At 35.7% G+C, this 23,980-nt stretch overlaps 2 protein-coding genes across 2 annotated transcripts in view; one reads left to right on the forward strand and one right to left on the reverse strand.

The window, feature by feature from the left end:
* LOC140157676 (uncharacterized) overlaps nt 1-23,980 on the reverse strand; it is a 296,536-nt gene that overhangs the window by 89,705 nt on the left and 182,851 nt on the right. The window lies entirely within an intron of this gene.
* Nucleotides 1,917-23,623, forward strand: LOC140156477 (uncharacterized). Its single transcript, XM_072179420.1, has 4 exons — nt 1,917-2,191; nt 17,625-17,911; nt 21,541-21,596; nt 23,568-23,623. Exons 1-4 carry the CDS (start codon nt 2,174-2,176, stop codon nt 23,621-23,623), a joined length of 417 nt encoding a protein of 138 aa, XP_072035521.1. The 5' UTR covers nt 1,917-2,173.

A 23,980-nucleotide genomic window follows, 5' to 3' on the forward strand; every position in this document is an offset into this window, starting at 1 on the left:
TTTTGGGTTCATCCTGGGTCAGAGCGCCATAGATTCTTGGATGTTCATCATTCTTGGATGTGCTTCAAATGTTACCTATTACACATGCCTGTAATGTACTGTTTTCAGTGGCATAGCGTCCCAGCATAGCATCATAGGGGCATGTGGGCGTGCATGCACCCCCCAATCGATCTGAAATTGTACAAAATCCCATAGAAATGGCCGAAAAACGACTTGTGCCCCCCCAACAGACCCTGCCCCCCCCCGACCCCCCCGTTTTTAAACACCTTAACGCCATTGACTATCTGCTATTCCCCAGCGAGTATACAAAACTATAATTTGAATTAAATTTCGGGACGTTTATACTCTGGTGCAAATCTTGACCCGGGATTTTGACAAGAACATGTATACCTTTTATGAACTGTTTTTTAACGTTAAACATCTGAACGCCCAGATTTTGCAAAACATAGATGTTCGGGCGGGCCTCTCCGTGACTTCCACCCCTCACCCCGTATCATATTCTTGGATTGATTACAAATCAACTTTTGTACTTAATGCGATAAAATTTCTGGGCCTTCGTTTGCGCGTCATTGCCTATAACACATAAGCCTATAATGACCTGTTCTTACGTTAAACACATTTAACGCCCAGAGGTTCAAAACATAAATGTTCGGGTCTCCCAGTCACCCCCTCACTATCTTTAAAACAGCTCGTATTTCTTACTATAAATTAACTCTCTACTAAGACATCGAATAGGGGCCTATACAAAACTACATTCGAATTAAATTTCGGGATGTTTATACTCTGGTGCAAACTTTGACTATAACATGTATACCTTTTATAAACTCGTTTTAACGTAAACATCTTAACGCCCAGACTTTGCAAAACATTGATGTCGGGGCTTTTCCAGTGGCGTGGCGTCATGAGGGGGGGGCACGGCGGGGGGGATTAGAAAATTGCTGAAAAACGGCTTTTGCCCCCCCATCAGACCCTGTGCACCATACCAATCTGGGTCAGTGCCCCCCCAATGTGAGGACCCACGCTACGCCACCGCCTCTCCGTGACTCCCACCCCTCCGGGACCCCTCACCCCACCACCACGTATAATAATCTTGACCTAAGACATTGATTACAAAACTACACGGCGTTAATGGCGTGTGCTGCAAATGTTGCATGAAAATGCATACTTTGTATGAACTGTTTTTGACGTTAAACATCTGAACGCCCAGAAGTTGCAAAACACAAATGTTCGGGTCTCTCCAGCTTTTTTTTTTTGCCCTGGTCAGTTGGATGACATTGTTTGTCTTTAATAAATAGTAAATTTCATCAAATATTATGCATATTTTTAAAAAAAAAAAAAAACATGGAACGGCATGATTTTTCAGATAAAATAAAATAATTGTGATTATGCATGCGGTAGCCACCACGATGAATTTCTTCAAGTATGAAACAATATTCCCTGATATTTATAGATTTTACTAATACTATCATGTATTTTAGTAGATATGGTCTCATTTTACATCGAATGATGGCAAAACGTAAATAAAACAAGCTTTTTTACAACGATTTTCTGAAGCTCATCACGACTTTCTCATCACACAGAGATATTGAACCCTTAGACTTTACGGTGGTGCGCCCTCATTAAATCGCTGATACGACGTTGTTTTTTTGCTATGAGTGTAAATTTACTGTATGGTTAGTATCATAGACACGGGACGTGTACGATGCGAAAAAAACACTATTCGCAAGGCTAGACTCGTGTCCAGACTGTATGTGGCGGATGCTTCGTTTACGCTCACCGGAATCTGACTGGAAAGGAGACGACGGCAAGGGACCAACTTGAAATATATGTTTCATCGTTCTTGAATTTCGTAAGATTCACCGGGAAGATTCATAACACGTTCCTTCCTTACAACCTGTAGTAGTCAACAATCTGCACTTCCATCTATATTTGGAGTCCGAGATTTGGAGGTGTGGATATTCAATAATCTTCATACCACTTGGATACCACTCTGCACTCAGAAGAAGAAAAAAATCCGATTTCAAATTCAAGAGTGAAGTTTGGAGTTTATTTGAACAGTCAGATATTCGATTCAAGACTGTGTTCAGGGCAGTGTTGAGGACTGTGTGTCTTATATTTTACCCTGTCAGGCTCTGATTCACGAGAGGTCTCAGCTCAGTGCCGACATTTTGGAATGGGTAAGCCGGTCAAGGTAAGCAAGTACATCATTGCGCTTTGCATTTTATACAATGTATCATGCTGTTATTTCATGATGGGACCAGCATACTGTGGTGGCACTTGTATTTTATAGTACTCAGCTTGTATACTGTTGTTTATTATCATTATGATTCATTTAATACGGTAGGCCTATCTCTCCAATTTTGCTAATTTGTATGTCGTGTTTCATTCGTATGTTTAAAATGTGCTGGGTAAAACCGGTATGCTATGCCTGGTGGCTCTTGTTTTCCAGCTATATATTATATGAAATCATGCACGTATATTTTTTTTGGGGGGGGGCTTTGGGGCACCAGTCCCCCGGGGTAAAAGCGGGGGCGGCCAAAACGAAGGGGCGGCGGAAGGGGGCGGCAAACAAAGGGGTGCCGGAAGAAGAAGGGGCGGCAAAAAGAATTAGTAAAGAAAAAAGTGCGGAAAATTGTTTATAAGTATAAAAAATTTTGAACAAATTGTACTATACATGTAAATGTGTTGGTTTTATGGCGCTAGCGCTTATGGCCACGCGTTTTGAACTCGCCACCCAAAAATGGTGGTTTTGTTACGCTTTTCCAAATCGAGACTCGTTCAAATTGTTATATCTCTGCTTAAACAAAAGGTATTGTAGTGTGTTTGGTGTCATTTTTTAGCTACATAAGTGCCCTAACAGACCTCCAAAGGAGAATTGTTTATCAGCTAAGATAGTGGAGTTATAGTTCTTTGAGTTCAGAATGGCCGAGGTGGTTGTTGAAAAGGCGGTGGCGGTATGTGCAAAGTCTATGGGAAATAAAGATTTTTGTGTGTTTGGCGTTGAATCAACTGATCATATCTTTGCACCCATATGGGCTACAGACATGGTTAAGAGCTCTTTTGAAAGATTATTAATTCTGCTAATTGTTTTTAATCATTTTGAACTCTTTATGATTGGTTTAGTCTATAAAATGTAAACTTTTACGTACAAAACTACCTGTTTTCATATATAACACTGTAGTAAGCAATGCGGATGTCTTCAAAATCTAAAAGTTGCTGTAAATTTTAATTACTTATCCTATCATAGTCAAAGTATACATTTTCTGAGAGGAAATTTGATGAGGAATCTAAATATGGACTTACTTTTTCTGTATGGGTTAGGAGTTAAACGTTTCAGTTCAAAATATGTTGAATTGTAAAAAAAAATTAACCTATTTTGGGACACCCTGTATTCTGAGATTACCAAACAGCTGTGATTTTTTTTCTTCCAAAGTCAGTAGGCTCCCCCTAACCTCTAACCAAATCAATGTTGTTTACTTTCAGTTTATAACTGCAAATTAGTAATAAGCAATGCATTAAGTGACCCATTTTTTTTTTTTGGTTTTTTTTTATTCCACCCTGTATAACTTCAAGGTCACCCTGTACAATGAGTTGAAATGTGTATATTTAAATTGCCTTTGCCTTCAGCTTTCCAAAAATGTATACTTTTGCTAGTTTAGGGTTGATAGTTGTGGAGATATTCTAATTTGAAACTTGATTGATGTAAAATTCATAATATTTGTGATGTAACGCTAAGGGTGGCGAGTTCAAAACACATGGCCTTATAAATTATAATCCTTTTTTTTTGTTTGTTTTTTTTGTTGTTGTTTTTGTTGTTGTTTTTTGCTCTTCACTTTTTCAAACGACCAAAAAAAATTATTTTTGCATTTCTTTCTTTCTTGCTTTTTCTTTTCATGCAAATAAAATTCAAATACTAGTAATGGAAGGAAGAAACAACAAATAGGCCTCAATTTTCTTTTAATTAATCAATTAACGCAAGAAGGAAAGAAAGAAAGAACAATTCTTCTTTAATTTTAGATTAATATTAAAAGATACTAATTAATTAAATAAATAGTTGTACTTTATTTTTCTCAATGACATTATTTATTAGCATTAAATAAAAAATCCATGATCCCAATTAGGTGTAAGTTGGGACAAGCATTACAAAAATTAATATGCCAAAAAATCAGGTTTGAAAAAAAATTGACCAAATTCAATTTAAAAGATCGTACATTATGGCTAGTTTAACTTTTGATACACTTTCGAATGATGTTGATAATTTTTTAACTCTTTAGATGTCCCAAAATTGCCTGAAATTGATCAAACTTACTAAAAGTGAAGTTTTCCGCACAATTTCTTCCATGAATTTAAACCGAGCCCCTGGATTTGATGGTTTTCCTATTGCATTTTACATTGTTTTCTGGATTGACATTGGTGACATGCTTTTGGATTCATTCAATTTTTCTTTTGAAGAGGGGATTTTATCCTTATCTCAGAGGAATGGGATTGTAACACTTCTTCCCAAAAAAGATAAAGACCCACTTAATATTAGAAATTATAGGCCTATTTCATTACTTACAGTTGATTACAAAATTATTGCCAAAACTATGGCAAATCGGTTGAAGAAATGTGTGGGGGGTCTTATTCATGGTGATCAATCCGGTTTTTTAAAGGGCAGAAATATTGGCAATAATATCAGGCTTCTAATTGATATAATTGAATACACTGAAGTAAATGATTTGCCTGCAGCTATTCTGTTATTAGATATTGAAAAGGCATTCGATAGCGTTAGTCATGAGTTTCTTTTTAAAGTCCTTGAGTATTTTAACTTTGGCGATAATTTTCTGAATTGGATTAAAACATTTTATTCTTGCAGGAAATCTTATGTTACTAACAATGGGTTCCTTACAAGTTCTATTTATATGTGCAGAGGGATATTTCAAGGGTGCCCTATCTCCCCTTACATCTTTTTATTTATTATGGAGGTGCTCGCGATTGCCATTTAAGGGGTAATCCCAATATCGGTGGAATTCCAATTGATGGTGAGGAGCTTAAATTATCTATGTTAGCTGATGATACCACCTGCTTCATTGATGGTGCTCTTGAATCATTTGACAACTTATTTTCAACTCTAGACATTTTCGCAACATGTTCAGGTTGTAAAATTAATTTACTTAAATCTGAAGCAATTTGGATTGGTTCAAAAAAGGGTGCTGCTACTTTTCCATTCCGAGATAAAGGATTGCAATGGAAAGATGACAAATTTAAATGTTTAGGTATTACATTCTCATTGGATATAAAATCTTTATATGAATTGAATTACAAACCAAAATTAGACCTTATCGAAAAAACTTTAAACTGCTGGAGGGCCAGGAATTTATCCCTTATTGGTAAAATTTCTGTTATTAAATCCCTCATTTTGCCTCAATTTTTATATCTTTTTTCAGTGCTGTGTATCAAAGTTCTTAATCTGTTTTTTAAGAAACTAAATTCTATTTTTTATAAATTTATCTGGAATGGTGGAAATGATTGGGTTAAAAGGTCAATCTTATGCCTTGGTTATGGATCAGGGGCTCAAAATGGTTGACCCGTTTACTTTTGCCCAATCACAAAAAAAAATGACATGGGTTAAACATTTATTGGATGATAGTTATTTTTGTACATGGAAATCAATTGAATTATCTGCCCTTAAATGCTTCCATTCAGATACAAATCTTCTTTGGAAAGCTTATGCCCAGAAAAAGTTCTTACACAGCTCAAGAATACTCAATTTCAGATCTTGGTATTATTTTAGGGATATGGCAGCTCAACAGGGGGGAATTTGGTATAATAAACATGTCCGCACCAAATCAAAACAGTATTTCTACTATGCAGCCTGGTTTGAAAGAGGAATTTATAATATTACTGATTTGCTCTATACTGACACTCCCACTCCAGTTCTGAAGTCTTTTGATGATCTTATTATTGAATTTGATATCCCTTATAGAGACAGGAGGGAATACAATACATTGGTTAATAATATTGTTGAAAGGGAATTGCTTGATGATGCCACTGTTGAAGATCGTGATTTTTAAAATATATTTTCAAGCAATATTCTGTTGGCACCTAAAGTCCCTCGTTATTGTTACCAAATTATGGTTGACAAATCACCTCCTGATAAAGCTCAACTGTATTGGGATGAATTGCTTAATGATAATAGTAATTGGGAGTGGGAAAATATTCAAGCTTATTCACTCTCGTAATTTTTCTTGTACCATTGAGACACAATTAAGAGCATTTTATTTCAAAGTTTTTCATCGGGCTATTGCCCTTAATAAGTTCCTTCATGAAATTGGGAGAAAGGATTCACCTCTATGTTCCTTATGTGATAAATATCCTGAGAGTGAGACCATTTTACATATATTTTGTGATTGTGAAAAAGTAAATCCCATTTGGCAGGCTCTTCAAAATTTTATTAATATGAAACTGCATTCTGACTACAATTTCAACCAGATTGATGTAATGTTTATTGTTTGGTGTACCTGATGAACCCTTTTTGACATTCTTATTTTTATGCTACAAATTTTTGCTGAACCATGAAATGGTATCAGCCTATAAGTGTGAATGTTACTAGCTTACTTACTAGCTTACTTACTAGCTTACTTACTAGCTTACTAACTAACCATTTGGTCTGAAATGGACATATCTCTAAATGCCACGAAGGTATGACCCCATGAGTGGTGTCATATGAAAGAGGAAAACATAAAGAATATAATAAAAAATATTTCCAAACGTCGGAGGTCATCCAGGGGTCACAGGGGTCAAAAAAGGTCATTTTAACTGAAAATGCTCCGATTGAGCTTAAATTTAAATGCAATGATCCTTGTGACATTCTAAACATGTTCAAAACATTTAAAAATGTATTTAAGGTCATTAAGGGGTCATAAAGGGGTCAAAGGTCAAGGTTCTCAAAATGCTCCAATTGAGCTGAAATTTAAATGCAATGATCCTTATGACATTCTAAACATTTTAAAAATATTTTAAAATTCATTTAAGGTCATTAAGGGGTCATAAAGGGGTCAAAGGTCAAGTTTTCCAAAATGCTCCAATTGAGCTGAAATTTAAGCATAATGATCCTTATGACATTCTAAACATGTTGAAAATATTTTTAATTCATTTAAGGTCATTAAGGGGCAATAAAGGGGTCATAAGTCAAGTTTTCAAAATGCCAGCTTCTCACGATCAAGGTATATTAAAACGGCAATTAAAAACAGTCTTATTAAAATTAATACTATCCTGCACAGTATTGCTGCTTGATCAGATCGTCGCAGTCATCCGCCTAACTAATATGGTACCTCGTACCCTTGCAAAGCTGCACAGTATTGCTGCTTGATCAGATCGTCACAGTCATCCGCCTAACTTATGGTACCTCGTGCCCTTGCAAAGGCACAGTTGCTCTAGTTCATTGTATATTCTTTACTTTTCCTCTTTCATTAACACCACTCGGCGGTCATACCTTGTAGCATTTCGAGATTATGTCCATTACAGACTCCGGGTGACAGTGGTATAGGCCTACCACAATATACTGCCGAAGCCACATGGTTCAGCTATGGTGCGGTTATCGCTCTAGTTTATTTACAAATATAAATTCCAAAATGTCTCTCCCTCGTTTAGTGGTCTTAAATCCTTTATCATTATCAAACGTAAGATTGAGTATCAAATTGCTTTGAAAAAAGGGAAACTATCTCAACACTTCCGTAAATGGAGTGTTGATTTTTGCTGAACCATGAAATGGTATCAGCCTACAAGTGTGTATGTTACTAACTAACCATTTGGTCTGAAATGGACATATCTCTAAATGCACGAAGGTATGACCCCATGAGTGGTGTCATATGAAAGAGGAAAACATAAAGAATATAATAAAAATATTTCCAAACGTCAGAGGTCATCCAGGGGTCACAGGGGTCAAAAAGGTCATTTTAACCAAAAATGCTCCAATTAAACTGAAATTTATATGCAATAATCCTTATGACATTCTAAACATGTTTAAAATATTTAAAATTCATTTAAGGTCATTAAGGGGTCATAAATGGTTCAAAGGTCAAGTTGTTCAAAATGCTCCAATTGAGCTGAAATTTAAATGCAATGATCCTTATGACATTCTAAACATGTAAAAAATATTTGTAAAATTCAATTAAGGTCATTAAGGGGTCAAAGGTCAAGTTTTTCAAAATGCTCCAATTGAGCTGAAATTTATATGCAATGATCCTTATGACATGCTAAACATTTTAAGAATCTAAGAATCATTTAAGGTCATTGAGGGGTCATAAAGGGTCAAAGGTCAAGTTTTACAAAATGCTCCGATTGAGCTGAAATTTGCATAATGATTCTTATGACATTCTAAACATGTTGCAAATATTTTAAAATTCATTTAAGGTCATTAAGGGGCAATAAAGGGGTCAAAGGTCAAGTTTTCAAAATGCTTCAATTGTAGGTATAGGCCTACCACAATATACTGCCGAAGCCACATGGTTCAGCTATGGTGCGGTTATCGCTCTAGTTGATTTCACTTTTTGGTTGTAAATGTACTGTTTATAAATCACCTTTTACATGCTCTCCTGTACATGTACATTGAAGTATGCCCACTTTTGTGGTGGCAGGTAAATCTTGTATGTTCGCATGGTTCAATCTGATATGTTTGGTCACAGAACTTTTGTGTATGTTTGTGATTTGATTGATGTTTAATGATTTATGTATACTTGTTCTAATTTTTCCAATCATGTGTTTGTGGTTTGCTTTTTCAATAAAAACACAATGACAAAAATTAAAAAATTAAAACTTTTGATACATTTTATAGGCCTATTCCTGCATGTAGGATGATATCGCTGGTATGAGTTTCCAATTCCGCTATCAAATAGACCTTAAAATATGTTTAAATTTAATCTGAGCATGTACACCATCCGCGATAATGAAAACGCGTAAAAAGGGTAGTTTTTTGTGTGTACGCACGGTACGCGCATAACACGTTTAGGGTGTCAAAAACATGAAATAAAAAAAAAAGGGTAGCAAAATTGCAATTGCTAATATGCGGAAATGAAATTTAGGGTATGAAATTTGATGCAAGGAATATAATCCCTGTTTTAGTGTTTAGGGTGTGAAAACACCTGTTTAGGGTATTGCTTTAACCTTGTTTAGGGTGCTTTTCAAAAGTTGATTATCAAGGATGGTGTACAGGCCACAATGGGAGTGACCCCCCCCCCACATCCCCCGGGACATAGGCCCCTATTTAGGCGTGTGAAAGTCAATTCCGAGTTTACCGTCCCCGCCTGCATCACCTTTTGAAAACCAAAAATACCCGCATCAAATTTTCAAAAATGCCAAAATAATTCATTATTATCAAAGTATTAGCATTATCACCAGTTTTAGCAAAATTTTGGAAACATAGGCCTATATTTTTGTTTGTATATTGATGGGATTTTCATGAATGGATGAGGGAGGGAGTTGTATTTCATGTTTTGACACCCTAAACGCGTTATACGCGTATCGTATGCGATACACACGAAAAAACTACCCTTTTACGCGTTTTCATTATCGCGGATGGTGTACATGCCACAATGGGAGTGACCCCCGGGCCTATGTATATGTAGTCAAACAATTGAGTGATCATTGAAACAATGAAAAGTCAACTATTTTGCTATGATAGAATTATGTTCAAACAATACAAAACTAGTTTATATAATGAACCAGATTATGGATTTGCAAAGATATGGATTTTGATCACCCTGGTGCCGTCACTGCACAATGGCAAGGAATAAGTATTGGTAAATTATAATGGATCTGTATAGTGATCGAGCGAGATACCCATGGTGATCCTGATATAATTTAACAACTTCCTTGTTCATCTTTTTCTTTATTCATTTCCGTGCAAAAAGCACATTAGGTGTTTCTATAGGCCACAGGGGCACTCCCACTTTGGAGGTGCACAGGTTATTTTGTGATCCTAGCATCCTCTTTTTATGACATTTAGGTTCTTCACATTAAATTCTTTTTAAAAAAGGCACAAGGTAACTTTTGATTATTAATTATGAATTACATATTATTTTCTTTATTTTGAAAAGAGTGATCATAGGCCAATATCAACAGTACATTTTGGCACCGCGGATTTAATTATATTGCCTTTTATGGTTGATTTTATGCTCAGATCTTATGCATTGATAATAATGCAGGGGTGTTCCTTGTTTGTCATAGTTAGGATGATTAAAGTCAGAACGTAAAAAATTAATGTAATTAAAACGACATTTAAAGAGAATGTCAAATAAAAATCAAATAATATTTAGCAATTCTCAATTTTGGATGCGGGAGGGAAACAGTAAACTCAAAATCAACTGTGAAGGGCAGTTCAAGGGCCTTGTCAGTAGATATACAGTACCGTACACAAAAAAAGCTTATTTCCAAAATTTCAGTTGATTCTGATTTTGTGAGTAATATGCATGATTATGTGTTGTACTAACCATGCTAACTGATCCATTGGCCACTTTTTTCATTCTGGTACACCAGAACTAGGGTTGTAAAGGGTGGAAAGTTTCCGAGAATTTTGGAAAGTTTCTCGGAAAGTTTCCGGGAATTTTGAAGGGCCCGGGAATTTTGGGAATTTTCAATTATTGGCTTTTATTATGTTTTTAACTTGTATTTTAATATTTGCTCATTCAGAAAGCAAATTGAAAGCAAATTTAATCTTTTTACAACATATATGATGTTTACCATCAGATAAGTGCTACCAATGAAGAATAGGCCTTGTTTATGTGTTCTTTTACCACAGATTTTCAGTATTAAAAAAAATGACAAAGATTTTTTCATGTGGGATTTTCCAAGTCCAACATCTTGCATATTTTCATCCTAAAATGTTGCATATTTTGGGAATTCCATATTACCATTATAATAGCTAATTGCTATTTCTTAACCAAAAATGTATGCAGTTGGGATTTTTCATTTTCAATAACTTTGAGTTAGTGAGACAAACATTCCTCTTTATTTTGCCTTTAGAATATATGGGAGTCATTTGGATTGAGGATGTAACTTGCCATGTCATATAACTGAGCTATAAATCTAGCTATGAAAATGGAAAATTTTCTTATCATTTTCAGAAATCATTTGTTAAATACTTTAACAGCACAAGTGATACTATACTTCGTGAATAATCAGGGTTGGCGATTAAATTTTTTTTTTAAATAAAAAAAAACCTGATTTATTTGATCTTTTTTAATTCCAAGGACTGCTATACCCTATGATAAAGCCAAAAGAGTTCAGTGGAATGCTAGACATATGTACAATCCTATCAGGTATTTACAAAAAATCAAATTATGTTTTAACATAAAAATTTGGTAAAATCATAAGAAAAAACCTGTTGAATGCTGTACTAGTTCCGGCATCGAAACATAATTGGTGATTATGAAAAATAATTGGTGATTATTAAATTTTAAGTCCAACCAAACGCAAAAAAAAAAAAGTGCTTATGTATGACGACGTTAGCTCCTGTGCATTAACTCATGCAAGATCTTAGTAGTTCACATCTTATGAGCTACATGTAGCACAGAATGAGAGTTTTAATTTATTATTCAAGATCACTTTAACAAAAAATGTTGATAGTGCTAAAGTATTTTTTTAAATAATAGAAGTCTTTATGTAATAAGATTTAAGATAATGATTATCCCTTCAGAGTTTGTGGTTATGGTTTCAAACCTCATTGTACTAGCTAGTGTAAGATGTGGGGGATGAGGCTGTGGATCACAAAATACCCCTTTAAAGTCATAATGTGTGATTTGATCCACAGCAACACCCTGTATTAAAAGGTGGTCAGAAAAGGTAGTCAGGTTATGGAAATTCCCGATTTACAGCATGCTTTTTAGTTTTTATATGCTTTTATCTATCAAATCCTGTAGGCCTTTTCGATACATGCATTTATATTTTTTGTTGCTTTTTATAATTATAAGGGGCTATCATTTTCTTCAGAAGGCTAAAATTGTATTGAAATCAGTATTTTTCAATAAAATAAACCACACTATCTGTGGTCATCTTGTGAAAACCTGATCTACATGCATAGGTATGGCTATAGATACATACATGTACATGTTAAATCATTCCCCATACGCGCACACACACACACCATCAGTACATCAATAGATGGTTCAATGGTCATTGCACCCAAACCATGCAGGTATCCGATTACCATTTCCTGTGTGCAACCACAAAATGAATGTGTGCAACAGGGGACTAACAGGGATCATCTACAATTGTACTACTGTTTATTTGACTTGTCAAGTTGTGTGTAGGCTGCTGTAGCAAGCACTTTTGACATGTAAACCACAAAATGATTTACACAGAACTTTTTTCAAAGCTACATTATAGTGTTATAGGCATCACAATACTTGGTAGAGTAAAATTGAGGAAGACTTTTATGACAGAATTTATGTTGAAATGAAATGTTACGATTATTTTGCGATTAGCATCCTCTCCAATTCTTATCGTTTTCTCATCATAAGTCTGCTCAGCAACTGAATGGGGGTTTGCTGATTTTGGGAATCTGCTAAAAAATATTCCCAAATTCCAGTTATTCCAATATTGCATTGTTGGTTTAAATGGATGATTAGGCCCTGCACAATTGACTTTGAAAACACTGTTTCCATTCCGCATTCAAAATTGAGAATTGCAAAATATGTGATTGCTATTTGACACCTTTTATATTTATTAAATGATATTTAAATTATGTTAGTTTTCTACATTTTTACTTTGATCATCTTAACTATGATGCTGAACAAACAAAGAAAACCCTGCACTATTATCAATGTATAAAATCAACCATAAGAGACTGTTCACAAAAACTTGTAAAGAGGGGGGGGCTGATGCAAAATGGATACAGGGGTGGAAAATGATGAATATCTCCCATAATTCATTTAGTCTAAAGAAGCAATATTTCTGTATACGGCATGTTGTATTGTGGTTGGGCGAAGGTAAAAAAATAATAAAAATCTGACCGATCAACCATACCTTTTTGGACCAGTTATAGTACAACCAAACCATTTTTGGGCATAATTGCAATATAACTAAATCTGCACTATTCCGCAGTGCCAAAATATGTACTATTGATGGTGGGCTGTTTCCACTTGTTCCAAAACATAAAGAAAAATTAGTAATTAATATTTAATAATTGAAAGCTACCTCATGCCTTTTCAAAAATCTGAAACGGTAAACTATATAAGAATTAGTCGTGAAAGGCATGTGTAGGACCTAGTATTTCATATAGTAGTCCTAGAAAACGCAACAAATTTGACAATATTTTTGTCAATTGAATGAAATGTTTTTGCACACAACCGTTCCTGAAGTTTATGGCCTGCTAGTGGCTATATAAATATCTCAACTTTTTAAAAGAAAAGTGTGTGATGTGTGTGTGAGGGGTGTGTGTGTGTGTGTGGGGGGGGTTGAAGCTGTGTGGATTACAAAGTGTCCTATCATTGTAAGCAGTAGGGGAGAAGGCCCATGGTTTACAAAAGTGCATAAGACCACAGATATTAAAACACAATACATACTCTTTTGTTGGTGCATTGTTCAGATGACTATAACTTTATACTACTTATTGTCAGAAAAATTAATATATGTTACCCATGTCCCAACCCGGGGTCCCAACATACACCTAAAATGGAATTAGCCAAATTTGTTGTCTTTGTTAGGTCAACCACAGATCCTGGAGCTCCAGGATCTGTGGGTCAACAGAGCAATTTTGACAATAGAGATTGAAAGTCATCACAACTAAAACACAGATCCATAATAATATTGTATTGCATTCTTTTGTCAGACGGGTGATATGGAACACAGTTTAAAATTCACACAAAGCCTGCATCATTTCACATTTAAGGTTGACTAGCTTGCCCCTATCAATGGCTGCCATTGAGGTGTAGGAATGTGTGGAATCGGATTTGTCTATTAATGAAATATTATAGACCACTCGTAGCTGTGAGAGCAACTGATAGTGATGCTGTTTCAACCCCGATGACCCTTTTGACTTTTTGCCATGTTCATGTAAATATATTGAGGATTTTTTAACCACTTTGAAGCCCGATTGTGTATACTCTGACATTTGACCCCATATGACCTTTGATCTCAAGTTACCTTGGTTTGAGTTTGTTCATGCTCCTGTAATCGGGAGAATTACTTGCATTAAGTTAAGGGCTGGGGTATGAACGTTTGAACAGTATTTATTTGGGGACATTAGAGCACATCAGACATATCGAATTGCATTCTGAATCTGAAGAATGTCCTTCTGATATCAAATAATTTTGATTTTTTGAAATTGCAATTTAATACACATTTTATGGCAAATCATTAAAATTGATATTTTTGATATTTAACAGTACTCAAGTAAACTTTACAAATCTGATGATTTATACTTAAAGTGTATGTAGGTGGGATGAAAAGCCGACGATCAATTGAAAATTTTGACCTTTCGTATTGGAGATATGGATTTTTTAAAAAAAAAACCAACAAAAAAAAGGTCTTTTTGGGAAAAAAATCCATATCTTCAATTATGAAAGGTCAAAATTTTCAATTGACCGTCGGCTTTTCTCCCAGCTACATACACCCAGCTACATACACTTTAAGAATATATCATTAGATTTATATAATTTACTTGAGGACTGTTATATATCAAAAATTTGAAAAATATTAAATATTTTATAATTTGTCATAAAATTTGTATTATATTGTGATTTTCAAAAATGAAAATTATTTGATATCAGAAAGACATGCTTCAGTATTCAGAATGCAATTCGATAGGTCTGAGGTGCTCTCATGTCCCTCAAAAAATACTGTCGAAATGCAATAAACGCTCATTCTAGATCCCTTAAGTCAATCAAGGGAATTTGGCCATGGATGACCATTGAGTTCACCTCATATGCAGGATTCCACCACCAAGTTTAAGCCAGATTGGACAAAGTTTGAAATTTGAACCTCTGCGATGACCTTTGACATTGGTCGACCTTCATTTTATTTTGCACATATATTTCCCTTGCATCAAGGATCCCACCAAGTTTGAGCCCAATCGGGCAACGTTTGAAATTTGAACCCTCCTTGATGACCTTTGAGGGGGGGCAAGAAAATTTTGGCAAGCCAAAAAGGGGGGGGCAAGCAATTTTTGGTCAGTCGAGAGGGGGGTGGTGGGAGCGATTTTTGGCACACATTCATTGGGCGCCTTTTAAATAAAACGCTCTAAAAAGGCTTAGGAAAACAGTACAGAAACATGGAAAGGTTTTGCTACAAAAACACAATTTTGTCCAAGCTAGCAGTGAATTGACACAGTCTTTCATTAGTATACGGTTGAGTGCATAGCATCATATGAGCTGTGTAGCTTCTACCTGGATAATTTGCCTGTCCGTGATTGTTTTTTCTAAAAACCTCAAGTGTTCCCTTCATCCAATCAGAATTTTTTTTATATCGAATGAAAGCTAACACTTCCCCCTAAAAACACTTTTTGTCATTGGGCCAACACTCAACAGATGATGCAATTCAATGTTTATAGCAAGGCGAATGTGGTAAATCTGTTGAAATGAGAGAGCACACTTTTTCCATACTAGCGTCATAGAATGAGCAATGGCCAATTCGCCAGCGAAGTGCTTACGTAACTCCCTGGTAACTGGATCATGCACCTTTTAAAATTGATAGCACATGCCATAGACTTTGTGTTGCGATAATTTCGATCACGTTGTAGAACTCAAAAGCGTGATCCAGTTGATATGGTGATAATCGGATTACACGTAACAATTCGCTGGCGAATTATCTTTTCTTGTGCAAAAAGCTACTATTTTCGCCTGTTTTGAAAGGGCGGCAAAGATTTTTTATCAGGCTGAGAGGGGGAGGCAAGCAATTTTGGCAGACCGAGGGGGAGGGAGCTATTTTTGGTGGGCCGTTCGAAATTTTACCCTCTTAATTATTGCACAGCCCCTTAAAACTTTGAGTTTAAATCTGGTCAGTTAAAATCTTAAGGGATCTAGAATGAGCGTTTCGACAGTATTTTTTGTGCGACATGAGAGCACCTCAGACGTATCGAATTGCATTCTGAATACGAAGCATGTCTTTCTGATACCAAATAATTTTCATTTTTGAAATTCACGATATATTACAAATTTTATGACAAATTATTAAAATTTGATATTTTTCAAATTTTTGATATATAGGCCTAACAGTCCTCGAAGTAAATTTTATAAATCTAATGACATATTCTTAAAGTGTATGTAGCTGGGAGGAAAAGCCGACGATCAATTGAAAATTTTGACCTTTCATATTGAAGATATGGATTTTTGTCCCAAAAAGACCCAATTTTTGTTGGTGTTTTGGGAAAAAAATTCATATCTTCCATACGAAAGGTCAAAATTTTCAATCGATCGTCGGCTTTTCATCCCACCTACATACACTTCAAGTATAAATCATCAGATTTATATAGTTAACTTCGACTACTGTTAAATACCGAAAATATCAATTTTTAATGATTTGCCATAAAATGTGTATTACGCTTAATTTCAAAAAATCAAAATTATTTGATATCAGGAGGACATTCTTTGTATTCAGAATGCAATTCGATATGTCTGATGTGCTCTAATGTCCCACAATAAATACTGTTCAAACATTCATACCCCTTCCCTTAATGCAACCAAAGTTGGGTTGTGCCTTATATTAGGCCAAAAAAAAAGTTGTTTGTTTGTCATCCACCGCCCGCTCCTCAGATTAAGGCCTGACCAATTTTTTTTTTTCAATATTTTTTTAAATAAAAATAAGTAAAATTCAATTTGTTTTCAGATTTGGAGTATCTCTGGACCTAGCTAGAGCTAAATACTAAGATCTTTCATGGTTGAAAGTAAAAAAGCCAGTTCATGTCATAGTCTATTATTTTTAGTGACTTCAAAATACAATTTAAAATCATTAAAAGACTATGACATGAACACAAATTATAACTTAAACTGCATATTAACCCTAACCCGTCTGAATACTACAAAATACTACTTGATATATGCGCTGTTCGTGCATGCATCCCACGTGGTGTGATGACAATAATCGCCCTAAGTGATATATAGGCACGGTTTAAGCTGGCCAGCGAAGCCCAAGACCCGTGGCAAAGTGTCGCGACCGAGTGCTTGGCATGCGAGGGGTCTCGGGTTCGAATCCCACCCAGAGCAAACAACTTCTTTCCTTCTTTTCTCTCTTTGTTCTTTCCTTCTTTCCCTTCCCGTCGCCAAAGAGCCCTTAGGCGGTTAGGGTTAAAGAAACAAAATGGGTTTTTTTTAAGTCACTGTGAATGATTGTAGCATTTAGCTCTAGCTAGGTCCAGGAATACGCCAAATCCCCCCCCAAAAAATCTGCCCGCCCGCACGTCCTCTTTCAAAGCTGTGGAGGACAAACAAACAATTTGTTTTGGCCTTATGGGCACCTTCATGTATTGGTGGTATCCAAGGTCACATATGGAGGTCACAGGTCATTTGAGGTTATGTTTGTTTGTTTGTTTGTTTATCACCATACAGTGTGATGTTTAAATCTTTCCGAATTTAAATCGCCCCATGCATTGAAAACCGTGATGTCTAGTTAATCCTGTATTACTTTGTTTATCTATTACATGTATTATGTAGAAACCAGGAGTTTGCAGAGTCAAGGGATGCAGATTTTATGGCAAAAAAATGGCAAACTGGGAAGCACATGTTCTGGAGACTCATAAATTGAAAATGACACTTCACGAAGGGCTGGCCGCATGCTCCAAGAAAGAAATGAAAGATGCTCACTCCGATTCCAAATACAGACAGCCTAGGCCATGCTTGTATCCAGGATGCAAGAAAAGAAATAGCTTGTACATGAGGCTAAACCGCCATCTACCACAACATGGCCTGTCAGAAAAACGTTACCAGTTAATCCTAAATATGTAAGTGCAATTTTATGCCTCTGGACTAAATTTCTGTTTTTGCTGAAACACAAAATGGTATCAGCCTGTAATAGCAGACCTGCCAGTGCCAACTGTCACTCATTTTGAGGGACTGTCCCTCAGTTGGGGGAAAAAAAAAAAAAAAAGAGGGACATCAGTCCTACTTCTGAAAATTTCAGTGATGGCAAATTTAAATGTAAGAATCAGCAAAAAATGACACAAATTTCACTTTAAAATTTTGCTATAGCATTCTCTTTAGTCTATTGTGATAAATTATGACCTGCAAAACCTTCCCTGAATTCTGAAAGTATTGCACACCTTAAAGATGGGTAACATAATTGACAATCTCATCCCCACTTTACCTCATCGAAAGGCTGATTTTGGTATCAGATGAAAGCTCATATTATGCTCATAAATATTGACATTTGGCATTCCAAATCCATATATTTCTGTAGAAATCATCAAAAAACTGCCGAATTAGTCTCAAATGTGGTTTAGACTTAAATTAGTCATTTTTTATGATATCTTTGGAAATACACTGAGTTGGAACTTCTAATTTCAATATGTTTATGAGAAAAATAGGGCCTTTCACTTAAAATCAATATATAACATGATCATGATGGTCCTCATTAATAAACTGCAAATAGACTACCAATATCACGCTGTATAAATGTTGGTAATTCCGTTAGGAATTAGTCACATTTACAAAAAACATTTACATGAAAGGGATGACAATTAATTTATGTTATCGTAAGTTTTAAAGAATTTGGTTTTCCAAATATATCAGGTCACCTTCCTTTAAGTCTTTGAATTTGTCGGTACCTAGTTTGTGTACATTACATACAAGGTTTTGGCCTCTTTCTGACTTTGGTGGGTTGGCAGGTCTGTAAAAGTCAATGTTACTTGCTTATTTACTGAACAACCTTTCGGTCTGAAATGGGCATATCTTGAAATGCCACAAAGATATGACCCCCAAGTAGTGTCACCGTGTCATCTTAAAATCTATGGTCAAATGAAAGAGTAAGAAAGTAAAGAATGTAATGCAAATATATCCCCACCCGGGGGTGACACTCATCATAACTTGCGGGTCAATATTCATTATATGGGTCATTTACATGTCTGAAAATGCCAAGAAGGTATATGATACTCCGATTGGTGTCAAATGAAACCAATAAAAGTAAAGAATATAATAAAAAATAATTTCCCCTGGGGCAAAATTCATATTTTGGGCCCTTTTCATAGGCCTATTTCAAAATAACATTACAAGAATGTATGACCCCCCCCCCCCCACGAGTGGTGTCAAATGAAAGAGAAAAAAAGGAAGGAATGTATTTATAAGACCTGGGTCAACATTCCTATTTTGGGTCCTTTTCATATCTCGAAATCCCAAGAAGATATGACCCAGAGTGGTGTCAAATGAAAGAGAAAAAAGTTAAGAATACCGGGGGTAATACTCCTTGTATTGCATGGGTCAATACCCGGCCCCCAACTCAACACAAAAGTTCGCAACCATGAGAGGTACCAAATCTTTAAAAGACTCCCTTTTGCAATGATTTTCATCAAATTTACCCCCCTTTTCATACAAAATTGAGGACAAAATTTGGCCAAAAACAACCCCTTTTTTGTGGTTTTCAATGACTAGAATTTCCAACACCCATTTTAAATGACTAGAATTTCAAACACCCCTTTTTCAATGACACTAAATATTGCCAAAAGATTACTAGATTTTCTCAAGTACCCCTTTTACAGTCAAATTTTGCGGACAGTACAACTTAAATACCCCCTATTTTGCCAATTTCGCGGTCCTTGCTACTGGTAAAAAAATTACCCTTTATCCGCACTTTTTGGTAACTCTCATGGTTGCTAATTTTGGGTTGAGTTGCGGGCCGGGGGTCAATATTCATATTCAAATGCATGACCCCCTAAGTGGTGTCAAAGGAAAGAGATTAAAAAGTACAAAAATAAAAAATAATTTCCCCACTGAAGGTGACACCCCTCATAGGCCCCCAAACTCACCATGAGGAAGACATGTAGGCCTACACTCAAGTACCCAGTCTTTGGTTTAGGTATAAGACTGATAGTGGCGGCGGGCAGATGAGCATAAGTTTTACTAGACCCTCCCTCGGGTCCATGGAGAACGACTGGTAATGTAGATTATATAACATTAAATAAACCCGATACATGGACCCTCCCAATCTGTAGGCAAATTGCCTTCCAGTTCACTTTTACCGATCCTGGGTCAGACAAGTTTTCTATATATCACATCCGTGGTCTCACGTCTTGCCATTTGTGTAAGGGCTCATATTGAAATACCCTACCACGCTTCCACACAGAAAGAAGGCAGGATTCCCCTCGCTAAGCGCGTGCCTCAGGAAAGCTCGGTCATAGAACGGATGGATTATATGCATCAGTGATACTCCCTGCCTTTTGAAGTGGTCTGGTGACAAGGATTATAATAAAAGTTTATCAAAGACTGGCAATTTTATTGATTGTTGAACTAATTGAACTAATCGGCTCATCGCACACCCCAGGAAAGCGTGCTCCTAATTTAAGTGGCTAATTGCAGTGTTATAATCACACAGGATTTTAACAAAAGAAGGCTAGCACAGGAAAGCTGCAGGATGGCGCACACCTTCCTGTGTAAGGGAATTTCAATATGAGCCGTAAGCGGCTACTCAGCCTGACCAATCAATGTAGAGCTCAGCAAGCAAAGCGATATTTGAAATGAGTTTTCATTGATAGTCTATTGTCATAACCAACGCGCGCGCAAAATGACAATAGAACTGGGTCATGCATGTTATGTGCCTACCATATTTGAATTAACAATGGGGCGGGGCTATCATAATTGACGCCACAGTCACGTTACATAGCTTGATAATTATTTGGAAGGGAGTTTACTATCAAAGCGGTACAGTCGATGGTTAGGAGAGCTATTATAAAAAAAAATAAACAAGTTGGTCTGTAGATTAATTGAGTTTTCGTCAACACACAGTGCTCCAGGAGCACTATAACTTTGTTGCCATTAGTTAGAGCTTAGTGGTGTGTTGGTTTTTCAGTGTGTGTGTCGACACTATACTCATACACACTATTTGATAACGGGATTGATCCATTCGAAGCGCTAGAGGTAGTTGTAAAATCTAGAATTTAATTTGATTAAAATTTGGTATTCTTATGATTTATAGTTATTTGAATTGAATTGTTTAAGAATGAGAATCAAGGTACTGTTTTTAGCTGCTGTTGTGCATCTACAGTTTCATATAACATGCGACATAATTATTTTTGGTGTATTTATTTAAAATAATCATGTCGCCCGTGTTATACGAATGAGACGATAGATGCACTCCAGCAGCTAAAAACAATACTCTTCATTCTCTAATCGTTACACACAGTGTGTGAGTACTTTGTGAATTGTCATCTTTTGATTAACAGGCATAACATTTCAATTGAATGTCCGATTGAAATAAAAAGCAAATGAGGGCTGAAGTTATGCATTTGAAAGAAGAAAATCTGGTAAAAATAGCAATTTCTCACTTTTTGAAACATGTGTGTCCCCTTTATACAAACTGGTTTTGTTCTGTTTCTGATTTAGTTAGCTTGTAACTCTTTTATGTTATGATTTGCATGTACAGGATGAAGGCCCAGGGTAAATTCATCAAGCAGACAAAAGGTGAAATAAAAACCTCATGTAAGTATGTTCTTTGTTTATTTGTTTAAAGGTGGGTCTGATTGATAGCCCCCCCCATTTTACCCCATCAAAATGCTGATTTTGGTATCAGGTGAAAGCTCATATTTTTCTCATTAACATAATATTGATATTATTTATCAAATCTGTAGATTTCCAAAAAATCATCAACAACAGTTGAATTAGTCTTAACTGTGCATGTGGTATATACCACGTTTGAGACTAATTCGACAGTTTTTTAGATGATATCTTCCGAAATACACCGACAAAATACAATGAGAAAAATAGGATCTCTCATTTTGATATCAAATTATTCATTGAATATCATTATAAAAGCACTGTAGAGTGTAGACTAGAGTGTAGATGTGTAAATGTTAGTAATTCCATACATGTTCTTTTTGCATTGAAATGCTTGCAAGGAGGTGGATAACATTTTATGCTATATATCAATTTGAAAGAATTTCATTTTCCCAATATATCAGGTCACCTTCCTTTAAACAGTTGACCCATCTAGGCATGCATAGATTCAGTGGCATAGCTAAGGGTGGGGGTAGTACATTTGGTAAAACCCTTTGTTTTTGGATAAAGTTATTGTATGCAATGAGTATGTGTCAAAATTCACCTCAAATATTTTTGAACATTTTCATGTTGTTCGCATCCAGTTGTCTTAGTAAAACCAGGCAGTGGTTCCACTTTTTGCAGCATTTATTTTTTAATTTTAACCTCCTGAAATATTAAATTTACCCCCCCCCCTAAAAAAATTCTGAACAACTGCAAACTTTTGTCCTTGCTCTCCTGACAAAAAGGTCAGCAAATAGTCCTGCCCAGATAGTCCACCACCCAGATGGTTCTGATCTCAGTATGGAGCCGGAGACACAAACCCAAAATGTCTCAAATTCGGGGTAAATTCAAAGATATAATGATAGCCTTCAACATGTATGCAAAACATCATGAATTAACCATATTTTGATTAACCAAATAAAAAATGCATGTGCCTTATTATTAGCGCTCAATTTTGGTTCATGTTTTATACAAAAAAAATCAACGATAAGCATGATAACTGGGCGTCTATATGGACAATACATTATATCGATTTTGACACGTGCTTGTGTCTCAGTACATTTCCACAGTAAATACTATGAAAAACCTACCATTTTTCTTTATACATTGATAACATTTTTATCAATTCACATTTGAAAAAATCATTTTCCCCAAATGTTTCTTGGAAATAAAAGATTAGAATACCATAAAATAAACAGAGTGGGGAGATTTTTAAGCCCGTTTTTCTATCCTTATTCTTGCAGGTAAATAAAATTCTCTGCTTCAAAATTCACCTCTGCCACAATTGTATCATGTGATTCAGTTCAGCATACTATACAGAGGATGCCAGTTTTGACAGGAAAAATATTTTCTTGAAAACCCTCTAGATGATATAGATCATTTCAAAACAGTAAACGCTTCTAGAATGTGCAATAATTTAGCATTAAAATTTCTTATTCTAACACAAGCGTCTAGAATGAATATGGCGAAATGTGTGTAGATAGGATCTCAGTATGGAGCCAGACACAAGCAAAATGCTCAAACCGGGGTAAATGGCTTATGATAGCCTACATGTATGACATCATGAATTAACCTGATTAACCAATTGCAAGCCTTGTTTCAATTTTGCATCATGACCTTGTGGAAACTATCTTGCAAATCAAATATGGGCCACTTGTTATCATTGACAGTTGCTTTTGTAGGGGAGAGTGGGGAGTGTTCGCCCTAAGGGCAGGTTGGCCCTCTGTGTGATTCTCAGCACTCTACGGCCAGCGATTGCAAAATTAGATGATATAGATCATTATTAACTTCTCATATTAGCTACGCGATTATTGTTCATCAATGCCAAAAAAAATTGCAACAATTATTTTGATCAAAGCTCTTTTGAAAATTTCAATTAGGTTAACTCATAATTATTTAACAATTTTCCTACAGTTTATGATTTTTGTCCAGCAATCCAAGATTCATATCCAGGACACGAGGTAGATTAGGTTAATAGTATTAGTATATTTCAAAACTACAATGAATAGTTCAAGTAGTGACTTAAATTGCTTTCATTGAGTAAAGAGAAAGACACAGCTTATTTTCAGTGCTCTGTATGCTATCTGAATTTACCTTCAGTTTTTGACTTGAAGTTGTTTGAAGTTGTTTTTGTCTGTTTGGTTTGGTTTGTCTGCTCATGTGCAGCAGTTTTCATCACTTCTAGTGTACTTTTGTATTGTTTTCGTGACACTATAAGTTGGTAATTTTGCCCATAAAAACTGCCTGTTTTTGTGCCTACATTGGTTGTTTGGTTTATCATGTCTGCTTACACTGTATGTGCACATTTATCACTTGTTCTAGTGCAC

Source organism: Amphiura filiformis, chromosome 7, assembly GCF_039555335.1.
Source record: "Amphiura filiformis chromosome 7, Afil_fr2py, whole genome shotgun sequence".
Classification (NCBI taxonomy): domain Eukaryota; kingdom Metazoa; phylum Echinodermata; class Ophiuroidea; order Amphilepidida; family Amphiuridae; genus Amphiura; species Amphiura filiformis.

Excerpts from the sequence above, each read along its gene's own strand:
- LOC140156477 (XM_072179420.1), top strand. Across the intron at positions 17,912-21,540 it reads TACCAGTTAATCCTAAATAT|GATGAAGGCCCAGGGTAAAT; the intron begins GTAAGTGCAATT and ends TTGCATGTACAG. Across the intron at positions 21,597-23,567 it reads AGGTGAAATAAAAACCTCAT|TTTATGATTTTTGTCCAGCA; the intron begins GTAAGTATGTTC and ends ATTTTCCTACAG.